Below are 18,587 nucleotides of genomic sequence, written 5' to 3' on the forward strand. Positions count from 1 at the left end.
GGGGCTCGGAGGGGATGCAGCAGCTCCAGGTGAGGGGGCGGAGGACCCAAGCGAGCGCCGCAGCGACTCCAGCGCCCTCGGGAAGGCTCCGCCGGGCCCCGCCCCGCCGCCGCGGGGGCCGCCCCGGGGGAGGTGCGACGGGAGCCGGGGGCCGGGGGCCGGGGGCCGGCCCGGGCGGAGCCAGCGCCGCTGCGGGGAGCGGCCGGGAGCGGGGAGCCGGCGGCAGCCGCGGCCGTGCCATGGGGGCCTGCCTCGGTGTCTGCTCCGTGCTCAGCTGCGTGAGTTGAGTGCCCGCCCGGGCCGGGCAGCGGGGGGGAGCGGGGGGGCGCTGGGGCTGCGGCGGCTCCGAGCAGGCAGCGGCGGGGGGCGGTGGCTGCGGCGGCGCTGCTGGAGGGGAGGCCCGGGCAGGGGTCTGGAGGGCAGCCTGGGGCGGGTGGGTTGGAGGGACACGCCGGGGGTGTGCCTCGGTACAGCTGGGAGGGGACGGAGAAGGTACGAGGAGGGTTCGGGGGGAGCCCCGAGGGTGCGCAGTGCTGCTCCCGGGGGGTGCCTGGGACCCTGGCCCTCTGTGCCTGGGGGGGATGCGGGAGAACCCCCCGAGGTGACTCGGCCATGGGGGTGTGAGAGATGCGGGGCACCCCCGGGGGGATGCACTCTGCCGTGCCTGGAGGGATGCAGGGAGCAGCCGGAGCAGGGCGTCCCCGCACCCCGCAGGGTTCTCCGCGTCCTGGGGCTCCTGGGCGTTTGTGGCTGCGGGGTACATGGAGTCTGAGGGTGCCTGGGCTGCTGCACCCCTCTGCGCTTGGGGGATGTGGGCACCTCAAGCAGCGATGCCCTGCTGCGGCTGGGAGAGCAGAGGGGTCCTGCTGCACCATCGCAGTGCCGGGGGGCTGGGGGCCTGCTTCTCACTGCTGAGCCCCCAAATAGGAGGCTGAGGATGGAACAGGAGCAGCTCTGTTACAGGGGACAGGTCCAGAAGTGGGGAGACCCTGGGTGGGGTGGCATGGGCCATGGCAGGCACAGGGTCTGTGGTTCAGGATGGTAAGTGTCACAGGTGGGTGGTTCAGGGTGCCATGGTCAGTGTCAAAGGTGTGTGGTTCAGGGTGCCATGGTCAGTGTCACAGGTGTGTGGTTGGGTGCCATGGTCAGTGTGGCAGAGTGTGTGTTTGGGTGCCATGGTCAGTGTGGCAGGTGTGTGGTTGGGTGCCATGGTCAGTGTGGCAGGTGTGTGGTTCAGGGTGCCATGGTCAGTGTCAAAGGTGTGTAGTTCAGGGTGCCATGGTCAGTGTGGCAGGTGTGTGGTTCAGGGTGCCATGGTCAGTGTCAAAGGTGTGTAGTTCAGGGTGCCATGGTCAGTGTGGCAGGTGTGTGGTTCAGGGTGCCATGGTCAGTGTCAAAGGTGTGTAGTTCAGGGTGCCATGGTCAGTGTGGCAGGTGTGTGGTTCAGGGTGCCATGGTCAGTGTGGCAGGTGTGTAGTTCAGGGTGCCATGGTCAGTGTGGCAGAGTGTGTGTTTGGGTGCCATGGTCAGTGTGGCAGGTGTGTGGTTGGGTGCCATGGTCAGTGTGGCAGGTGTGTGGTTCAGGGTGCCATGGTCAGTGTGGCAGGTGTGTAGTTCAGGGTGCCATGGTCAGTGTGGCAGAGTGTGTGGTTGGGTGCCATGGTCAGTGTGGCAGAGTGTGTGGTTGGGTGCCATGGTCAGTGTGGCAGGTGTGTGGTTCAGGGTGCCATGGTCAGTGTGGCAGGTGGGTGTTTGGGTGCCATGGTCAGTGTGGCAGGTGTGTGGTTCAGGGTGCCATGGTCAGTGTGGCAGGTGGGTGTTTGGGTGCCATGGTCAGTGTGGCAGGTGTGTGGTTCAGAGTGCCATGGTCATGTTTGGTGACACAAGGTGCAGGATTTGAGTTGCTGTGCCCACACTTGGTGACATAGGGTGCAGGATTTGGGGTGCCATGCCCATACTTGGTGTCACAGGGTGCAGGATTTGAGGTGCCATGCCCATGCCCCACGTCACAGGATGTGTTATTTAGGGTGCCATGCGCATGCCCAATGTCACAGGGTGCAGGGTTTGAGGTGCCATGCCCATGCCCGAGGTCACAGGGTGCATGTTTTGGGGTGCCATGCCCACTCTTGGTGACACAGGGTGCATGTTTTGGGGTGCCATGCCCACTCTTGGTGACACAGGGTGCATGTTTTGGGGTGCCATGCCCATGCCCGAGGTCACAGGGTGCATGTTTTGGGATGCCATGCCCACACTTGGTGACACAGGGTGCATGTTTTGGGATGCCATGCCCACACTTGGTGACACAGGGTGCATGTTTTGGGGTGCCATGCCCATGCCCCACATCACAGGGTGCAGGGTTGGAGGTGCCATGCCCATGCCCCACATCACAGGGTGCAGGGTTGGAGGTGCCATGCCCATGCCCACGTCACAGGGTGCAGGGTCCCGGTTGCCGTTGCTGGTGACGCAGGCAGCTGCCCGCAGCCAGCGCTGCCTTTGCCTGCGTTGCCACACCTGCGGGCAGGGTGCCAGGGCAGGGTGCCAGGGCAGGGCAGTGAAACCAAGCTGGGAGCTGCTGGCCTGGAAAGCTGCAACCGGGGCTGCTTTTGCAACCTGACCTGCAAGCTTCGGAGCTTTAACGATCGGAAGCTGTCGAAAGCTGCAGTCAGAGGCAGGAGCCTGGGAGGTTGCTGGCCTCATTCTGGCCTTTCTTCCCCCCTAAAACACCCTCCTGGCCCAGGGCTTGGTGGTGAGGCAGAGTTACTATGAATAAGTGGAGGTCTCCTCTCTCTTCCCCTGGAGCTGGTGGGCTAAGGAGGAGTTTGAGCTCAGTTCTGAACTGAAAAGCCACAACAGGAGGAATCTCTTCCCCCTGCTTCTTCACAGGAATCATAGCATTGATGGGTTGGAAAAGCTCTCTGAGCTCAGCCAGTCCAAGCATCAGCTCAACCCCACCGTGGCCACTAAACCATGGCCCCACTTCAGGCATGGGGACTCCGCCAGCTCCCTGGGCAGCCTCTGCCAATCCCTCACCACTCTTGCAGCAAGGACATTTTTCCTTATCTTCAACCTAACCCTCCCCTGGCACAATTCCAGGCCATTTCCTCTCCTTCCCTCACCTGGGACTAAGGAGCAGAGCCCAACCCCCACCTCACTGCAGCCTCCTCTCATAGAACCAAAGAATCAGCCAGGGTTGGAAGGGACCAGAAAGATCATCTAGTTCCAACCCCCCTGCCATGGGCAGGGACACCCTTTCAGGCAGCTGTAGAGAGCAAAGAGGTCTCCCCTCAGCCTCCTCTTCTCCAAGCTGCACACCCCCAGCTCCCTCAGCTGCTCCTCCCCAGTCCTGTTCTCCAGACCCATCCCCAGCTTTGTTGCTCTTCTCTGGACCTGCTCCAGCCTCTCAATGCCCTTCTGGCAGTGAGGGGCACAAAACTGAACCCAGCAATTAAGGTGCAGCCTCACCAGTGCCCAGTTATAGGAGCACAATCCCTGCCCTGCTCCTGCTGCCCACACCATTGCTGGTCCATGCCTGACTCACAGGCTATCAGGAGTTGGAAGGGACCCAAATTGCTCATCCAGTCCAACCCCCCTGCCACAGCAGGACCACACAATCCAGCTCAGGGCACACAGAACACATCCAGACAGGCCTGGAAAGGCTCCAGAGAAGGAGACTGCACAACCTCTCTGGGCAGCCTGTGCCAGGGCTCTGGGACCCTTCCAGGCAAGAAGTTGCCCTTGTGCTGAGCTGGAACCTCCTGTGCTGCAGCTTCCATCCATTGTTGCTTGTCCTGTCCCAGGGAGCAGTGAGCAGAGCCTGTCCCCCCCCCCTGCCCCTCAGCCCTCAGTTCTAAACATTGATTCCATCCCCTCTCAGTCTTCTCTTCTGCAGACTAAGCAGCCCCAGGGCTCCCAGCCTCTCCTCACCAGGCAGTGCTCAGGATGCTGGTGCCCTTCTTGTGCTCCTGGGCACGCTGCAGGCTCATCTTCAGCTGCTCTCAACCAGCCCCCCCCATAACAACCTGAACTACCTCCTTCTGCTCTCCTGTCTCCTCTAACTCAGCAGCACAGCAGGCTGCCAAGCCTCCAGCACTGCCCCATCAATGCTCCACAAGCCAAGTGAAACCCAAAATGTCCCTTTCTCTCTCCATCACTGCCACAAGTGCTATGGTCACCTCCAGCTGCTCTCCTTGGGGACAGGGTTGGTGCTGCCAGCAGCAGCCTGCCCAAGCCACAGCCAACCCCAGCATAGTTTGGGCACTTTGTGTCAGTCTGGCTGCACCCAGTGCAAAAGCTCACCCAGAGGTGAGAGCCTCCTGAGCCTGTAGCTGTGGGTTTGGTACTGATTAACCTGCTGGGTTGTTCATTTAACAGGAGCCAGAAACCAGCTGCTCAGCATTGCTCTTGCTTGACTCAGTTTCTGCAGCCCTGGGTTGTACCTGGCCAAGGGCAGCTTGCAGAAGATGTGGTGCTGGGCTGGTGGGGTTGGGTGGGTGTAGTTTGTCTGGTGTGGGGTTGGTGGAGTGGAGTGGGGTTGGTCTAATTGGGCTGACAGTAGTTGGCTGGGTGTAGCTGGGTTGGTGTAGTTGGGTGGGTGCAGTTGGGTTGGTGTAGTCAGGTTGGTATAGTTGGGTGGGGGTTGTTGTATGGGGGCAGTTGGGTGGGTGCAGTTGGGTTGGTGTAGTCAGGTTGGTATAGTTGGGTGGAGGTTGTTGTATGGGGGTTGTTGGGTGGGTGTAGTTAGGTGGGTGTAGTTAGGTGGGTGTAGTTGGGTGGGGTTAGTTGGGTGGGTGTAGTTGGGTGGGGGTTGTTGTGTGGGTGCAGTTGGGTTGGTGTAGCTGGATGGGGGTAGTTGGATGGGGTTAGTTGGGTGGGTGTAGTTGGATGGGGTTAGTTGGGTGGGTGTAGTTGGATGGGTGCAGTTAGGTTGATGTAGCTGGATGGGGGTAGCTGGATGGGGATATCTGGATGGGGGTAGTTGGATGAGGGCAGTTGGGTGGGTGTAGTTGGGTTGGTGTAGTTGGATGGAGGTAGTTGGGTGGGAGTTGTTGGGTGGGTGCAGTTGGGTTGGTGTAGTTGGGTGGGGGTAATTGGGTTGGTGTAGTTGGATGGGGGTAGTTTGGTGTAGTTGGGTGGGAGTCATTTGACTGATGTAGTTGGATGGGGGTAGTTGTGTGGGTGTTGTTGGGTGGGTACAGTTGGGTTGGTGTAGTTGGGTAGAGGTTGTTGGGTTGGTGTAGTTGAATGGAGGTAGTTTGGTGTAGTTGGGTGGGGGTAGTTGGGTGGAGGCTGTTGGGTGGGTACAGTTGGGTTGGTGTAGTTGGGTGGGGGTAGATGGGTGGGTGCAATTGGGTGGGGGTCTTTGGGTTGGTGTAGTTGGATGGGGGTAGTTGGGTGGGGGTCACTGGATTGATGTAGTTGGATGGGAGTAGCTGGGTAAGTGCAGTTGGGTGGGGGTCATTGGGTTGGTGTAGTTGGGTGGGGGTAGCTGGGTAAGTGCAGTTGGGTGGGGGTCATTGGGTTGGTGTAGTTGGGTGGGGGTAGCTGGGTAAGTGCAGTTGGGTGGGGGTCATTGGGTTGGTGTAGTTGGATGGGAGTAGCTGGGTAAGTGCAGTTGGGTGGAGGTCAATGGGTTGGTGTAATTGGATGGGGGATAGTTGGGTGGGGGTCATTGGGTGGGGGTAGCTGGGTAAGTGCAGTTGGGTGGGGGTCTTTGGGTTGGTGTAGTTGGGTGTTGAGATGGTGGATTGGAGCTGCTGGTGTTGGGCTGGTGTAGTTGGACTGATGTTGAGGTGGTGTTGGGCTGGTGTAGTTGGACTGATGTTGAGGTGGTGTTGGGCTGGTGTAGTTGGACTGATGTTGAGGTGGTGTTGGGTTGGTGTAGTTGGACTGATGTTGAGGTGGTGTTGGGTTGGTGTAGTTGGACTGATGTTGAGGTGGTGTTGGGTTGGTGTAGTTGGGTTAGTGTGGCTGAGTTGGTGGTGTTGGAGTGGTTTTGGAAGGCAGATTTGGAGTAGAGTGAGGGTGGGGAGACACTGGCAGAGGGAACTGAAGGTGTTCACCTGAAGGTGTTCAAGGCCAGGTTGGATGAGGCCATGAGCACCCTGTGCTGGTGGGAGGTGTCCCTGCCTATGGCAGGGGGTTGGAACTGGATGGTCTTGGAGGTCCCTTCCAACCCAACCCATTCTGTGGTGGGAGCGTACTCAGCTTTGTGGTGGGCACTGCTCACCCAGCTCCAGCCACACTCTGCCAGCCACCAGGCAGAGCAGGCAGCACAGCAGCCCTTGCGTGGGGGTGGTGCTGGGGGTGAGCTGGGGCTGACCCAACAGAGGAACTGGAGAGGTTAATCTCTCATCTGCAGCAGCTGAAACCCAAAGCTTCCTCATGACTCCACCACTCCCATGCTGCAAACCACTTCCCTGGGCTGGCATTTTTCCATCCTGCTGCTTGGCTGTTGGCCAGCTTCATGCTTAGGGACACCTTTGAGAGGCTTTCAGAGGTGCCCTTCTTGTGCACCTTCAGAGGTGCCTTGGGAGGAGATGCATCAGAGCGTGTCCAGCACTGCTGGGAGGTGGTGAAGTTTGCCTTGCATGGCCAGCAGGTTGGCTTAGGACATGGCACAAAGGATCTGCTTCCAAGGTGGTCAGGCTGGGGTACACCAGAAGGGCACCAAGAGCCATTAGGAAAGGCTTTGGTGACCCAGGACTGGTGATACTGCTGCAGGGAGCAGGTCAGTGGGATGGGGCTGCTGTGCCACAGCACCTTGGTGGTTGCCCTTCTGGGCTTGGAAGGGGCTGTGAATCAGGAGGCAGAGGCCAAGGGGATGAGACTGAACAAGGCCAAGGGCAGGGTTCTGCACTTTGGCCACAACAACCCCAAGCAGCACTGCAGACTGGGGCCAGAGTGGCTGAGAGCAGCCAGGCAGAGAGGGAGCTGGGGGTGCTGGCAGAGAGGAGCTGCAGAGGAGGCAGCAGTGTGCCCAGGTGGGCAGCAGAGCCAATGGCATCCTGGGCTGGCTCAGGAGCAGTGTGGGCAGCAGGACAAGGGAGGTTCTTGTGCCCCTGTGCTCAGCACTGCTCAGGCCACCCCTGCAGTGCTGTGTCCAGTTCTGGACTCCTCCATTGCAGAGAGCTGTTGAGGTGCTGGAAGGTGCCCAAAGAAGGGCAGCAAGGCTGGGGAGGGGCCTGGAGCACAGCCCTGTGAGGAGAGGCTGAGGGAGCTGGGGGGGTGCAGCCTGCAGCAGAGGAGGCTCAGGGCAGAGCTCATTGCTGCCTGCAGCTGCCTGCAGGGAGGCTGTAGCCAGGTGGGGTTGGGCTCTGCTGCCAGGCAGGCAGGGACAGAAGAAGGGGACCCAGCCTGAAGCTGTGGCAGGGCAGGTTGAGGCTGGATGTTGTTAGGAAGTTGTTGTCAGAGAGAGTGATTGGCATTGGAATGGGCTGCCCAGGGAGGTGGTGGAGTCTGTGTGGCTGGAGGTGTTGCAGCCAAGCCTGGCTGGGGCACTTAGTGCCATGGTCTGGTTGGTTGGGCAGGGCTGGGTGCTAGGTTGGGCTGGCTGAGCTTGGAGCTCTCTTCCAGCCTGCTTGGTTCTATGGTTCTCTGATTCTATGGTTCTCTGATTCTATGAGTTGTGCTGCTGGCTGCTGAAAGGCTCTGAGCAAAGCCCTCAGGGCAGGGGTGGGCAGAGTTTCTGGTTCAACCTGGGCACAGTTTGCCCCTCTCTGACCTGAGGGGGGGGTTTCTCTCCTTGCAGGTGTCCTGTCTCTGTGGCTCTGCACCATGTCTGCTGTGTGGCTGCTGCCCCTCGGCCAAGAACTCCACCATCTCACGCCTCCTCTTCACCTTCTTCCTCTTCCTTGGCACCCTTGTGTCCATCATCATGATAATCCCTGGCGTGGAGAAGGAGCTGCACAAGGTTAGTAGCCCCTGGAGGTTGCTGGGAGGAGGTTTAGCTTATGGTGAGGCTGAAGCAGAAAGTGAATTTCTGGGCCATGAAGTTGCTTCTGGTCCTTTCATTATGAGCATCTCCCTGGGTGGGGATGTTCTTAACTTTGGGTTTCCAAGCAGGGGGAAAGGCTGTGACAATATTTCAGGGCAAGGGGCACAAACTGGAAGCCAGGAGGTTCCATCTGAACAGGAGGAGAAACTTCTTTGGTGTGAGGGTGCTGGAGCCTGGAGCAGGCTGCCCAGAGAGGCTGTGGAGTCTCCTTGTCTGGAGATTCCAGCTTTCCCAGATGTCTCCCAGGAAAGCTTCCTGACCCCTATTTTTGGCTTCCACAGGCCAAGTGACTTGCAAGTCACTTGAGCCAGCAGTGTGCACCTGCAGCCCAGAGAGCCAAACAGAGCCTGGGCTGCAGCAGCAGAAGTGTGGCCAGCAGGGCCAGGGAGGGGATTCTCCCCCTCTGCTCTGCTCTGCTGAGACCCCACCTGGAGTCCTGCATCCAGCTCTGGAGCCCCTGGGACAAGAGGGCTGTGGAGATGCTGGAGAGTGTCCAGAGCAGGGCCAGGAGGATGCTCAGAGGCTGCAGCAGCTCTGCTGTGAGCACAGACTGAAAGAGTTGGGGCTGTGCAGGTTGGAGCAGAGGAGGCTCCCAGGGGACCTTCTTGTGGCCTTCCAGCATCTGAAGGGGGCTCCAAAAAAGCTGTGGAGGGACTTTGGAGGCTGTGAGGGAGTGACAGGAGTGGGGGGGAATGGAGCAAAGGTGGAGGTGGGGAGAGTGAGGCTGGAGGTGAGGAGGAAGTTGTTGAGCAGGAGAGTGGTGAGAGGCTGGAATGGGTTGCCCAGGGAGGGGGTTGAGGCCCCATGGCTGGAGGTGTTTGAGGCCAGGCTGGCTGAGGCTGTGTGCAGCCTGCTCTAGGGTAGGGTGTCCCTGGGCATGGCAGGGGGGTTGGAACTGTCTGCTCCTTGTGGTCCCTTCCAACCCTGCCTGATTCTGTGATCCCATGAAGCTGTGGGGATGGGACTCGAGATGCAGGGAGCTGAGGTCTGCCAGCTGAGCTGGTGTGAAAGCTGGGCCAGGCTCCTGGGGAGGTGCTGGTTCCATCCCAGCTTTCCAGTGACCTGCAGGGTGCCTGCAGCTGTGGCATCCCAACACTGTCCCTAAGCAAGGCTACCACTTTCTTTATGGGTGGAGCTGGAGCAGTCATGGGCTGGCCCATCTTTGGTGGCACCAGGGCTTGTGGTGGCCATGGGATTGGTAGGGCTTGGAAGGGACCTCTGGAGATCATCGCATCCAACCCCCCCTGCCAGGCAGGGTCACCTGGAGAAGGGCACACAGGAGCACATCCAGGTGGGATGGAGACTCCACCACCTCTCTGGGCAGCCTGCTCCAGTGCTCTGTCACCCTTAAATTACAGCAGTTGCTCCTCATGTTCAGGTAGAACTTCCTATGTGCAGGTTTGTGCCCCTTACCTCTTGTCCTGTCGCTGGGGACCACTGAACAAAGCCTGGTCCCATCCTCCTGACACCCACCCTTGAAGTATTGATCAGCATTGATGAGATCCACCTCAGCCTGCTCTTCACAGTACCACAGTATCACCAAGGTTGGAAGAGACCTCACAGCTCATCAAGTCCAACCCTTTAGCACAGAGCTCAAGGCCAGACCATGGCACCAAGTGCCACGTCCAGTCCTGCCTTGAACAGCTCCAGGGACGGCGACTCCACCACCTCCCCGGGCAGCCCATTCCAGTGTCCAATGACTCTCTCAGGGAAGAACTTTCTCCTCACCTCCAGCCTAAATCTCCCCTGGCACAGCCTGAGGCTGTGTCCTCTCGTTCTGGTGCTGGCCACCTGAGAGAAGAGAGCAACCTCCTCCTGGCCACAACCTCCCCTCAGGTAGTTGCAGACAGCAATGAGGTCTGCCCTGAGCCTCCTCTTCTCCAGGCTAACCAATCCCAGCTCCCTCAGCCTCTCCTCGTAGGGCTGTGCTCAAGGCCTCTCCCCAGCCTCGTTGCCCTTCTCTGGACACGCTCAAGCATCTCAATGTCCCTCCTAAACTGGGGGGCCCAGAACTGAACACAGTACTCAAGGTGAGGTCTAACCAGCGCAGAGTACAGGGGCAGAATGACCTCCCTGCTCCTGCTGGCCACACCATTCCTGATGCAAGATCTCCAGACTAAGACCCCAATTCTCTCAGCCTTTCCTCTTCTGAGCTGTTCCAGTCCCCTCAGCACCCTTGCAGCTCTTTGCTGTCCTCTCTCCAGCAAGTCTCTATCCTTGCACCGGGGAAGCCCAGAGCTGGCCCCACAGCTGCTGCAGCGATGCTCACTCTGCCATCTCCTTTACAGCTGCCAGGCTTCTGTGAAGGCAGTGGCTCAGTGCTGGGCATCCAGAGAAATGTGAACTGTGAGAGCTTCCTGGGCCACAAGGCTGTGTACCGCATGGGCTTCGCCATGGCTGCCTTCTTCTTCCTCTTCGCTGCCATCATGCTCTGTGTGCGCAGCAGCAAGGACCCCCGAGCTGCCCTGCAGAATGGGTGAGTGCTCCTGGAGGGGCACAACCTCCTGCCCTGCTGCACTCCCACCTGCAGGCTCTGCCTCTGCTCCTGGAGTCCTCAGCAGAAAGGAACTTGGTGGAGCAGAGGGTGGTGGTCGATGGTGCCAGGTCCAGCTGGAGAGCTGGGACCAGCAGTGTCCCCCAGGGATCAGTGCCTGGGCCAGTCCTGGTCAACATCTTCATCAGTGACATGGATGAGGGCACAGACAGACAGAGTCTGCTCAGCAAGTTTGTTGATGACACCAAGCTGGGAGGCTTGGCTGAGACAGCTGCAGGCTGTGCTGCTGTCCAGAGAGACCTGGGCAGACTGAGAGCTGGACACAGAGACCTGGGCAGAGCTGGGCACAGAGACCTGGGCAGACTGAGAGCTGGGCACAGACCTGGGCAGAGCTGGGCACAGAGACCTGAGCAGAGCTGGGCACAGACCTGGGCAGACAGAGCTGGGCACAGAGACCTGGGCAGAGCTGGGCACAGAGGAACCAGATGAAGTTCAACAGGGACAAGTGCAGAGTCCTGCACCTGGGAAGGAGTAATTAACTGCAGCAGTCCAGGCTGGGAGGTGGCTGCTGGAGAGCAGCCCCAAGGAGAGGGCCCTGGGGGTGCTGGGGGCTAACAAGTTCCCCATGGCACAGCAATGTGCCCTGCTGGCCAAGAAGGCCAATGGGACCCTGGGGTGCATTAGGAGGATGTGTCCAGCAGAGCAAGGGAGCTTCTTCTCCCCTCTACTCTGCCCTGCTGAGACCTCATCTTGAATACTGTGTTCAGTTTTGGGCTCCTCAGTTTCAGAGGGACAGGAACTGCTGGAGAGGGTCCCGTGGAGGGCTGTGAGGATGATGAGGGGAGTGGAGGGCATGGCTGATGAGGAGAGGCTGAGGGCCCTGGGGCTGCTTAGTCTGCAGAAGAGAAGACTGAGAGGGGATTTGATCAATGCTTATAAGTGTCTGAAGGCTGCCAGGAGGGAGGCACAGGCTCTGCTCACTGCTCCCTGGCATAGGCCAAGCAGCAGTGGATGGAAGCTGCAGCACAGGAGGTTCCAGCTCAGCACAAGGGCAAGTTCTTGCCTGGAAGGGTCCCAGAGCCCTGGCACAGGCTGCCCAGAGAAGCTGTGGAGTCTCCTTCTCTGGAGCCTTTGCAGCCCTGTCTGGATGTGTTCTGTGTGATCTGTGTTAGAAAGCATTGTCCTGCTCTGCCAGGGGGTTGGACTGGATGATCTCCTTAGGTCCCTTCCAACCCCTAACACCCTGTGAGCTGTGATCCTGTGAACATGGCCAGAGGAGGCCACAGCAGTGATGGGAGGGTTGGGAGCAGCTCTGCTGTGAGGCCAGGCTGAGAGAGCTGAGCTTGTTCTGCCTGGAGAAGAGAAGGCTCCAGGGAGACTTTCTGGTGGCCTTGCAGAGCTTAAAGGGGCTGAGCAGAAAGCTGGGGACAGAGTTTAGAGCAGAGCCAGGACAAGAGGGGATGGTTTGAACTGAAATAGGGAGAGAACTGCAGAGAAGGAAGAAATGTTTGACACTGAAGGTGGGGAGAGCCTGGCCCAGGTTGCCCAGAGAGGTGGGAGATGCCCATGCCTGGATCCATCCCAGGTGAGGTTGTTAGGGGCTGTGAGCAGCCTGCTCGAGCTGCAGAGGTCCCTGCTGAGTGCAGGGGGTTGGAGGGGATGAGCTTTAAGGTCCCTTCCTACCTAACCCAGGCAATGTTTTTATGATTCTCCTGCTGCAGATTCTGGTTCTTCAAGTTCCTGGTGCTGGTGGGGATCACAGTGGGAGCCTTCTACATCCCTGATGGGACCTTCACCTCAGGTGAGGCCCTGCCCATGCTGCCCTCTGGCGTCTTTGTGTTAACCTTCAGCCCAGGATCAAGCCTGCAGCCAGAGCTGGCATCTCCACTGCCCTGTGTCCCTGGCATTGCCACATTCCCATTATCCCTGCTCTTAACTGGTTTTCCTCTTCCCCTCAAGTCTGGTTTTACTTCGGTGTGGTTGGTTCCTTCCTCTTCATCCTCATCCAGCTTGTCCTCCTCATTGACTTTGCCCACTCCTGGAGCCAGCTGTGGCTGGGCAACGCGGAAGAGAGCAACGCCAAGGGCTGGTATGCAGGTGGGTACAGCTGGCACCTCAGAGGGTGTGGGGATGGGGACACTCCTCCTGGGGCTGGCTGACACTTTGCTGACTGAGGGCTCTGCTCCAACCTCTTTTTGCTTCCTCCCCCAGCCCTCTGCATCATCACCTTCATCTTCTACGCCACCTCCATCGCAGCCATAGTGCTGCTCTACGTCTACTACACCAAGCCTGAGGGCTGCACGGAGGGCAAGGTCCTCATCAGCATCAACCTCATCCTCTGCCTCATTGTCTCTGCTGTCTCCATCCTGCCCAAGGTGCAGGTGAGGTGTTGGGGGGGAGGGTGTGCAGGCTGGGAGGCTGCCACCCCCAGGGTCCAGGCCCAGTCCTGAGCCCCTGCTGTTGGCTTTGCAGGATGCTCAGCCGCACTCGGGGCTGCTGCAGGCGTCCCTCATCACCCTCTACACTGTCTATGTCACCTGGGCTGCCCTGGCCAACGTGCCAAGTAAGGAGGATGTGGCTTTGGGTTCAGCAGGGGTGGGTGTGGGGCAGGACCAGGCACTGGGGTGGGTGCTTTGCCCACTCTGGGTGCTGGGGGAAGGTGGTGAAGCTGCTGCGTGTCCTCTCCAGCCCGGAGCTGCAACCCCACGCTGCTGGTGAGGAACAGCAACAGCTCAGCCGTGGCCACCCAGCCAGTGACAACCTGGTGGGATGCCCCCAGCATCGTGGGGCTGGTCATCTTCATCCTCTGCACCCTCTTCATCAGGTGAGGGCTTGGTTTGTGTGCCTGGGGGCTGCTCTGTCCCTCTGCTTGGGAAGGGTGATGCTGGAGGGGAGGTCACAGCTTGGTCTGGGGGTCTGGCCACTAAGTGCCTCTTCCAAAGCCATCCTGGTCCACAGGGACACAGAGGCTGCCCCGAGGGCTCCTGGGCTCAGCTTTTAGGGTTTCCACACAAGCTGCATCCCCCAGATTGCTCTGCCTGTGCCCTGGGGTGGCACTGAGCTGCTGCCCACTTGGGGCTCTGCTCCAGCTTCTTTTTGTTTTCTCCCTCAACCCATTCCATCATCATCTTCACCTTCCATGCCACCCCCAGGGTAGCACTGCTCTATACCAAACCCAAGCCCTGAGGGGGCGTCCCAAGGAGGGTGGGCATGGTGGGGTGGAGCTCAGACTGGGGGGCAGGTGTGAGGTTGGGTGGGTGGGCAGGTGAGGGTGGGCATGATGGAGCTGAGGTTGGGCATGGTGGGGCTGAGGTTGGTCTGGTGGGTGGCTGAGTTTGGGCACGGTGGGCAGCTGATAGTGGGCATGGTGAGGGTGAGGCTGGCCTGGTGGGCAGCTGAGGTTGGGCATGGTGGGGCTGAGGTTGGTCTGGTGGGTGGCTGAGGTTGGGCATGGTGGGCAGCTGATAATGGGCATGGTGGGGCTGAGGCTGGCCTGGTGGGCAGGTGAGGTTGGGCATGATGGGGCTGAGGTTGGTCTGGTGGGTGGCTGAGGTTGGGCACGGTGGGCAGCTGATAGTGGGCATGGTGGGGCTGAGGCTGGCCTGGTGGGCAGCTGAGGTTGGGCATGGTGGGGCTGAGGTTGGTCTGGTGGGTGGCTGAGGTTGGGCATGGTGGGCAGCTGAGGTTGGGCACGGTGGGGCTGAGGCTGGCCTGGTGGGCAGCTGAGGTTGGGCATGGTGAGGCTGAGGTTGGTCTGGTGGGTGGCTGAGGTTGGGCACGGTGGGCAGCTGATAGTGGGCATGGTGGGGCTGAGGCTGGCCTGGTGGGCAGCTGAGGTGAGGATGGGTGTGGTGGGGCTGAGGCTGGGCAGGGTGGGGCTGCCCTCAGGCCGTGGCAGCAGCCCTGCTGTGCCCGCAGCCTGCGCCGCTCAGACCACCGGCAGGTGAACAAGCTGATGCTGACGGAGGAGCAGGGGGCAGGGGCCGAGGAGGGGGCGGTGGAGAGCAGCCCACACCGTGCCTATGACAACGAGCAGGAGGGGGTCACCTACAGCTACAGCTTCTTCCACCTCTGCCTCCTCCTCGCTGCCCTCTACATCATGATGACCCTCACCAACTGGTACAGGTGGGCAGCGCTCCCGTGGGCACTGGGGACTCTCCTCCCTTCCTCTCTGTCCCCTCCTCATGCTGCCCTCCCTGCTCCTGCACAGCTGTTTGCTGAGCTCTACCTCTTCAAAGCCACTTAAGGTGCACCCCAATCAGTGCTAATTAGCTTTAGGGAGCGTGGGGCTGTCTGTGGCAGGTTGTGCCCAGGCTCAGCTGCTCCTCACTGGGATGTGGAGGGAAACAGAGACCCAGCCAGGGTGGCACTGGGGTGGCATCTCTGTGGCAAGCTGTATGGCTTTAGTTGGAAAAGGACCTGGGGGTGTTGGCTGACAGCAGCTGAAGATGAGCCAGGGGTGTGCCCAGGTGGGCAAGAGGGGCACCAGCAGCCTGGCCTGGGTCAGCAGGAGCAGGACAGGGATTGTGCCCCTATACTGGGCACTGCTGAGGCTGCACCTTGAGTGCTGGGTTTGGTCTTGTGCCTCTCACTGCAAGGACATTGGGGAGTTGGAGCAGGGCAACAAAGGTGGGGAAGGGTCTGGAGAGCAGGGCTGGGGAGGAGCAGCTGAGGGAGCTGGGGGTGTGCAGGGTGGAGAAGGAGGCTGAGGGCAGAGCTCATTGCTCTCTGCAGCTCCCTGGGAGGAGGCTGCAGCCAGGTGGGGGTTGGGCTCTGCTCCCAAGGAACAAGTGATAGGATGAGAGGAAATGATCTCAAGTTGCCCCAGAGGAATTTTAGGAGTTTAGGAACAGTTTCTTCCCCTTGAGGGCTGTCAAGGCCTGGTCCATGCTGCCCAGGTGGAGTCTCCATCCCTGCAGGGGTTTTCAGGGCATTGCAGATGTGGTGCAGAGGTTTGGTGGTGCCCTGGCAGAGCTGGCTTAGGGCTTGGGCTGCATCATCTGAAAGGTTTCCTCCAACCAAACCTGTTCCCCTGCTCTCTTCTCCATGCTCTTTGCTTTTCACCCATGGCTTGCTGCCTCCATCCCTCCCCAGCGTGGTTGCTGCCTGTCAGGCTTTGGGTGGGCAGGGGCTGCCACCCTGCTGGCACAGCACAGGTGCCAACTGCTTCTCTGCTTTTCCAGGCCCGACGAGAGCCTGCAGGTGCTGTCCAGCCCCTGGACAGCAGTGTGGGTGAAGATCTCCTCCAGCTGGGCTGGGCTCCTGCTCTACCTCTGGACCTTGGTGGCTCCGCTGGTGCTGCCAGACCGGGACTTCAGCTAAGGTGGTCCCTGGGCATCCTACTGCCAAGTTGGAACCAGTGTGGCCTTGTCTCAATGCTGACAGCAGCCCCAGCTCTGCCCTAGCCTTAGGCCTGCAGGCAGGAGCAGCTGTGCTGGGTTGTGCCTTCTTGCAGGACTTCTCTTTTGGCTGGGAAGGGTTGAAGTGCCAAGCAGGGAGGGTCAGCACAGGCTGAGAAAGGCCTCTGGGTGTTTGTCATCTCTCTGTCTCTCCAGTGCCTTTGGGGGTACCTGCACACCCTCTTCTAGCAGAGACCACCACCTAGCCTTGGGAGGGTTGGGCTTTCACCAGCTGCTGTTGGTGCCTTTTGGAGGGGCTCTGGGGACCAGGCTTGACCCAGGACCCAGGACCTAGGACCTGCCTGGTGTTCCCTCCCCAAAGAGCCTCCAGGGAAATGAACCTCCAGGGATTGTGGCTGGAGGCAGATGTCCATCTGCAGCCCCCCAGGCTTAGTGGTGGTCCCAGCTCCTCAGAGGCTCTCCTGCCCAGCTGTCCTTACAGTATCATGGAGTCTTGGGCTGGGTTTGCACATGCTGTGCTGGCCTGGTCCCATCACCTTGCCTTAGTAATAAAGTCTTGTTTAGGATATATGTGAGTGAAGTCATCTCTAGAGCAGCTCTGCTGTGAGGCCAGGCTGAGACTTGGGCTTGCTCAGCCTGGAGAAGAGAAGGCTCCAGAGAGACCTTCTGGTGGCCTTGCAGTGCTTCAAGAGGCTGAGCAGAAAGCTGGGGGACAGACTTTGGAGCAGGGCCTGTGGTGACAGCACAAGGGGTGATGGTTTGAGCTGAAAGAGGGAGGTTCAGACTGTTTGACATTGAGGGTGGGGAGAGCCTGGCCCAGGTTGCCCAGAGAAGTGGGAGTTGTCCCATGCCTGGAACCATCCCAGGTGAGGTTTGGGGCTGTGAGCATCCTGCTCTAGCTGCAGAGGTCCCTGCTGACTGCAGAGGGTTGGACTGGATGAGCTTTAAAGTCTCTCCCAGCCTAAACCAGTCTGGGATTTGTCCTCCTGTGTCTGTGCTGGGTGTGCAGGAGGGGGAGGCTGGGCCATGTGTTGAGCAGACCGAACGTCAGGGTGAGGACACAGCAGCTGCTGCATCACGTTGGAGCACAGCACTTTGGAGCTCTGCACCCTGTTGCCAGCCTGTGGCACCTCAAGGGTTGCTGCTGGTGATGGTGAGCAGAGTGGAGGGCACAGAGCACAGGGGTGCTCACCGTGCCCTGGGGCAGATGGCAGTGGGGTGAGCAGCACGGTGGGGGCCATGCTGTGCTGGCATGCACCCATCACGTACTGGGCTGCAGCTCCCCGGGGGGTGAGCCCACAGTGGGGCATGCTCTGGCAGAGGGTCTCTGTCTACAGCAACCCAGTGCCCGCTGCAGCTGGGGGTCCCTGGGGAAGGGTCTCCCAGCTCAGCCTGGTGCTGAAAGGGGAAGGGCCACCTGGACAGAGAAGGCAGCAAGGAGTGGGCAGGAAGAGGCAGGAGTGGGGCAGAGGGACTGGGGCAGGAACGGGCAGGAGTGAGATGGGCTGGGCAGGAACAGGCAGGGCTGGGCAGGAACAAGCAAGAGGCAGGAGGGGTAGGAGCAGGTAGGAGCGAGTAGGAGGAGGCAGGGCGGGGCCGAGCGGCTCAGGCTGTTCCGAGGCTCCGCCACTAGGGGGCGCCAGAGGCACGCGCTGCAGCCCCTACCTGACACCCTGCGTCCTGCACCCAGCACCCTGCGACCTGCACCGCTCAGCCTGCACCCAGCATCCTGCATCCTGCACCCAGCACCCTGCGACCTGCACCGCTCAGCCTGCACCCAGCATCCTGCATCCTGCACCCAGCACCCTGCGACCTGCACCGCTCAGCCTGCACCCAGCATCCTGCATCCTGCACCCAGCACCCTGCGACCTGCACCGCTCAGCCTGCACCCAGCACCCTGCGTCCTGCACCCAGCACCCTGCAACCTGCACCGCTCAGCCTGCACCCTGCAACCTGCACCCAGCACCCTGCATCCTGCACCCAGCACCCTGCATCCTGCACCGCTCAGCCTGCACCCTGCAACCTGCACCCAGCACCCTGCAACCTGCACTGCTCACCCTGCACCCTGCACCCTGCATCCTGCACTGCTCACCCTGCACCCTGCACCCTGCATCCTGCACCCAGCACCCTGCGACCTGCACCGCTCAGCCTGCACCCTGCATCCTGCACCCAGCACCCTGCAACCTGCACCGCTCAGCCTGCACCCAGCACCCTGCATCCTGCACCCTGCGACCTGCACCCAGCACCCTGCATCCTGCACCCAGCACCCTGCGACCTGCACCCAGCACCCTGCGACCTGCACTGCTCAGCCTGCATCGAGCACCCTGCAACCTGCACTGCTCACCCTGCACCCTGCAACCTGCACCGCTCAGCCTGCACCCAGCACCCTGTGTCCTTCATCTCTGATCATCCTGCATCTCTCATCCTGTACTCAGCACTCTGCATCCTGTATCCATCACCCTGCACCCTGCATCCTTCATCTTGCACTCAGCACCCTGCATTACTCATCCTGACTATTGCACCCTTCATCCTGCACCCTGCATCTCTCAGCTGCATTCATCATCCTGTATCCTGCACCCTTCATCCCTCACCCTTTGCCCTGCACTCCTCATCCTGTGTCTGTCATCCCCTGCACTCTGCACCCTTCAGCATGTGTTCTGCATTCTGCTTTGTGAATCCTGCACCTTTCATCCTGTTCTCTGCAGCCTTTAAACTTCATCCTGCAGCCTGCATCCTTTGT

The 18,587-nt window shown here is 60.1% G+C and overlaps 1 protein-coding gene and 1 long non-coding RNA gene across 2 annotated transcripts in view; both read left to right on the top strand.

Moving 5' to 3' along the window:
• Positions 1-18,587, top strand: part of LOC135190905 (uncharacterized) — a 614,761-nt gene that overhangs the window by 436,511 nt on the left and 159,663 nt on the right. The window lies entirely within an intron of this gene.
• Positions 178-16,415, top strand: SERINC2 (serine incorporator 2). Its single transcript, XM_064172681.1, has 10 exons — positions 178-278; positions 7,748-7,909; positions 10,282-10,469; positions 12,209-12,288; positions 12,447-12,584; positions 12,699-12,868; positions 12,960-13,050; positions 13,176-13,311; positions 14,406-14,612; positions 15,671-16,415. Exons 1-10 carry the CDS (start codon positions 240-242, stop codon positions 15,807-15,809), a joined length of 1,350 nt encoding a protein of 449 aa, XP_064028751.1. The 5' UTR covers positions 178-239; the 3' UTR covers positions 15,810-16,415.

Source organism: Pogoniulus pusillus, chromosome 37 (genome assembly GCF_015220805.1).
Source record: "Pogoniulus pusillus isolate bPogPus1 chromosome 37, bPogPus1.pri, whole genome shotgun sequence".
NCBI lineage: Eukaryota > Metazoa > Chordata > Aves > Piciformes > Lybiidae > Pogoniulus > Pogoniulus pusillus.

Excerpts from the sequence above, each read along its gene's own strand:
- SERINC2 (XM_064172681.1), top strand. The coding sequence starts at position 240 with ATGGGGGCCTGCCTCGGTGTCTGCTCCGTGCTCAGCTGC. Across the intron at positions 7,910-10,281 it reads TGGAGAAGGAGCTGCACAAG|CTGCCAGGCTTCTGTGAAGG; the intron begins GTTAGTAGCCCC and ends TCTCCTTTACAG. Across the intron at positions 12,869-12,959 it reads CCATCCTGCCCAAGGTGCAG|GATGCTCAGCCGCACTCGGG; the intron begins GTGAGGTGTTGG and ends TTGGCTTTGCAG.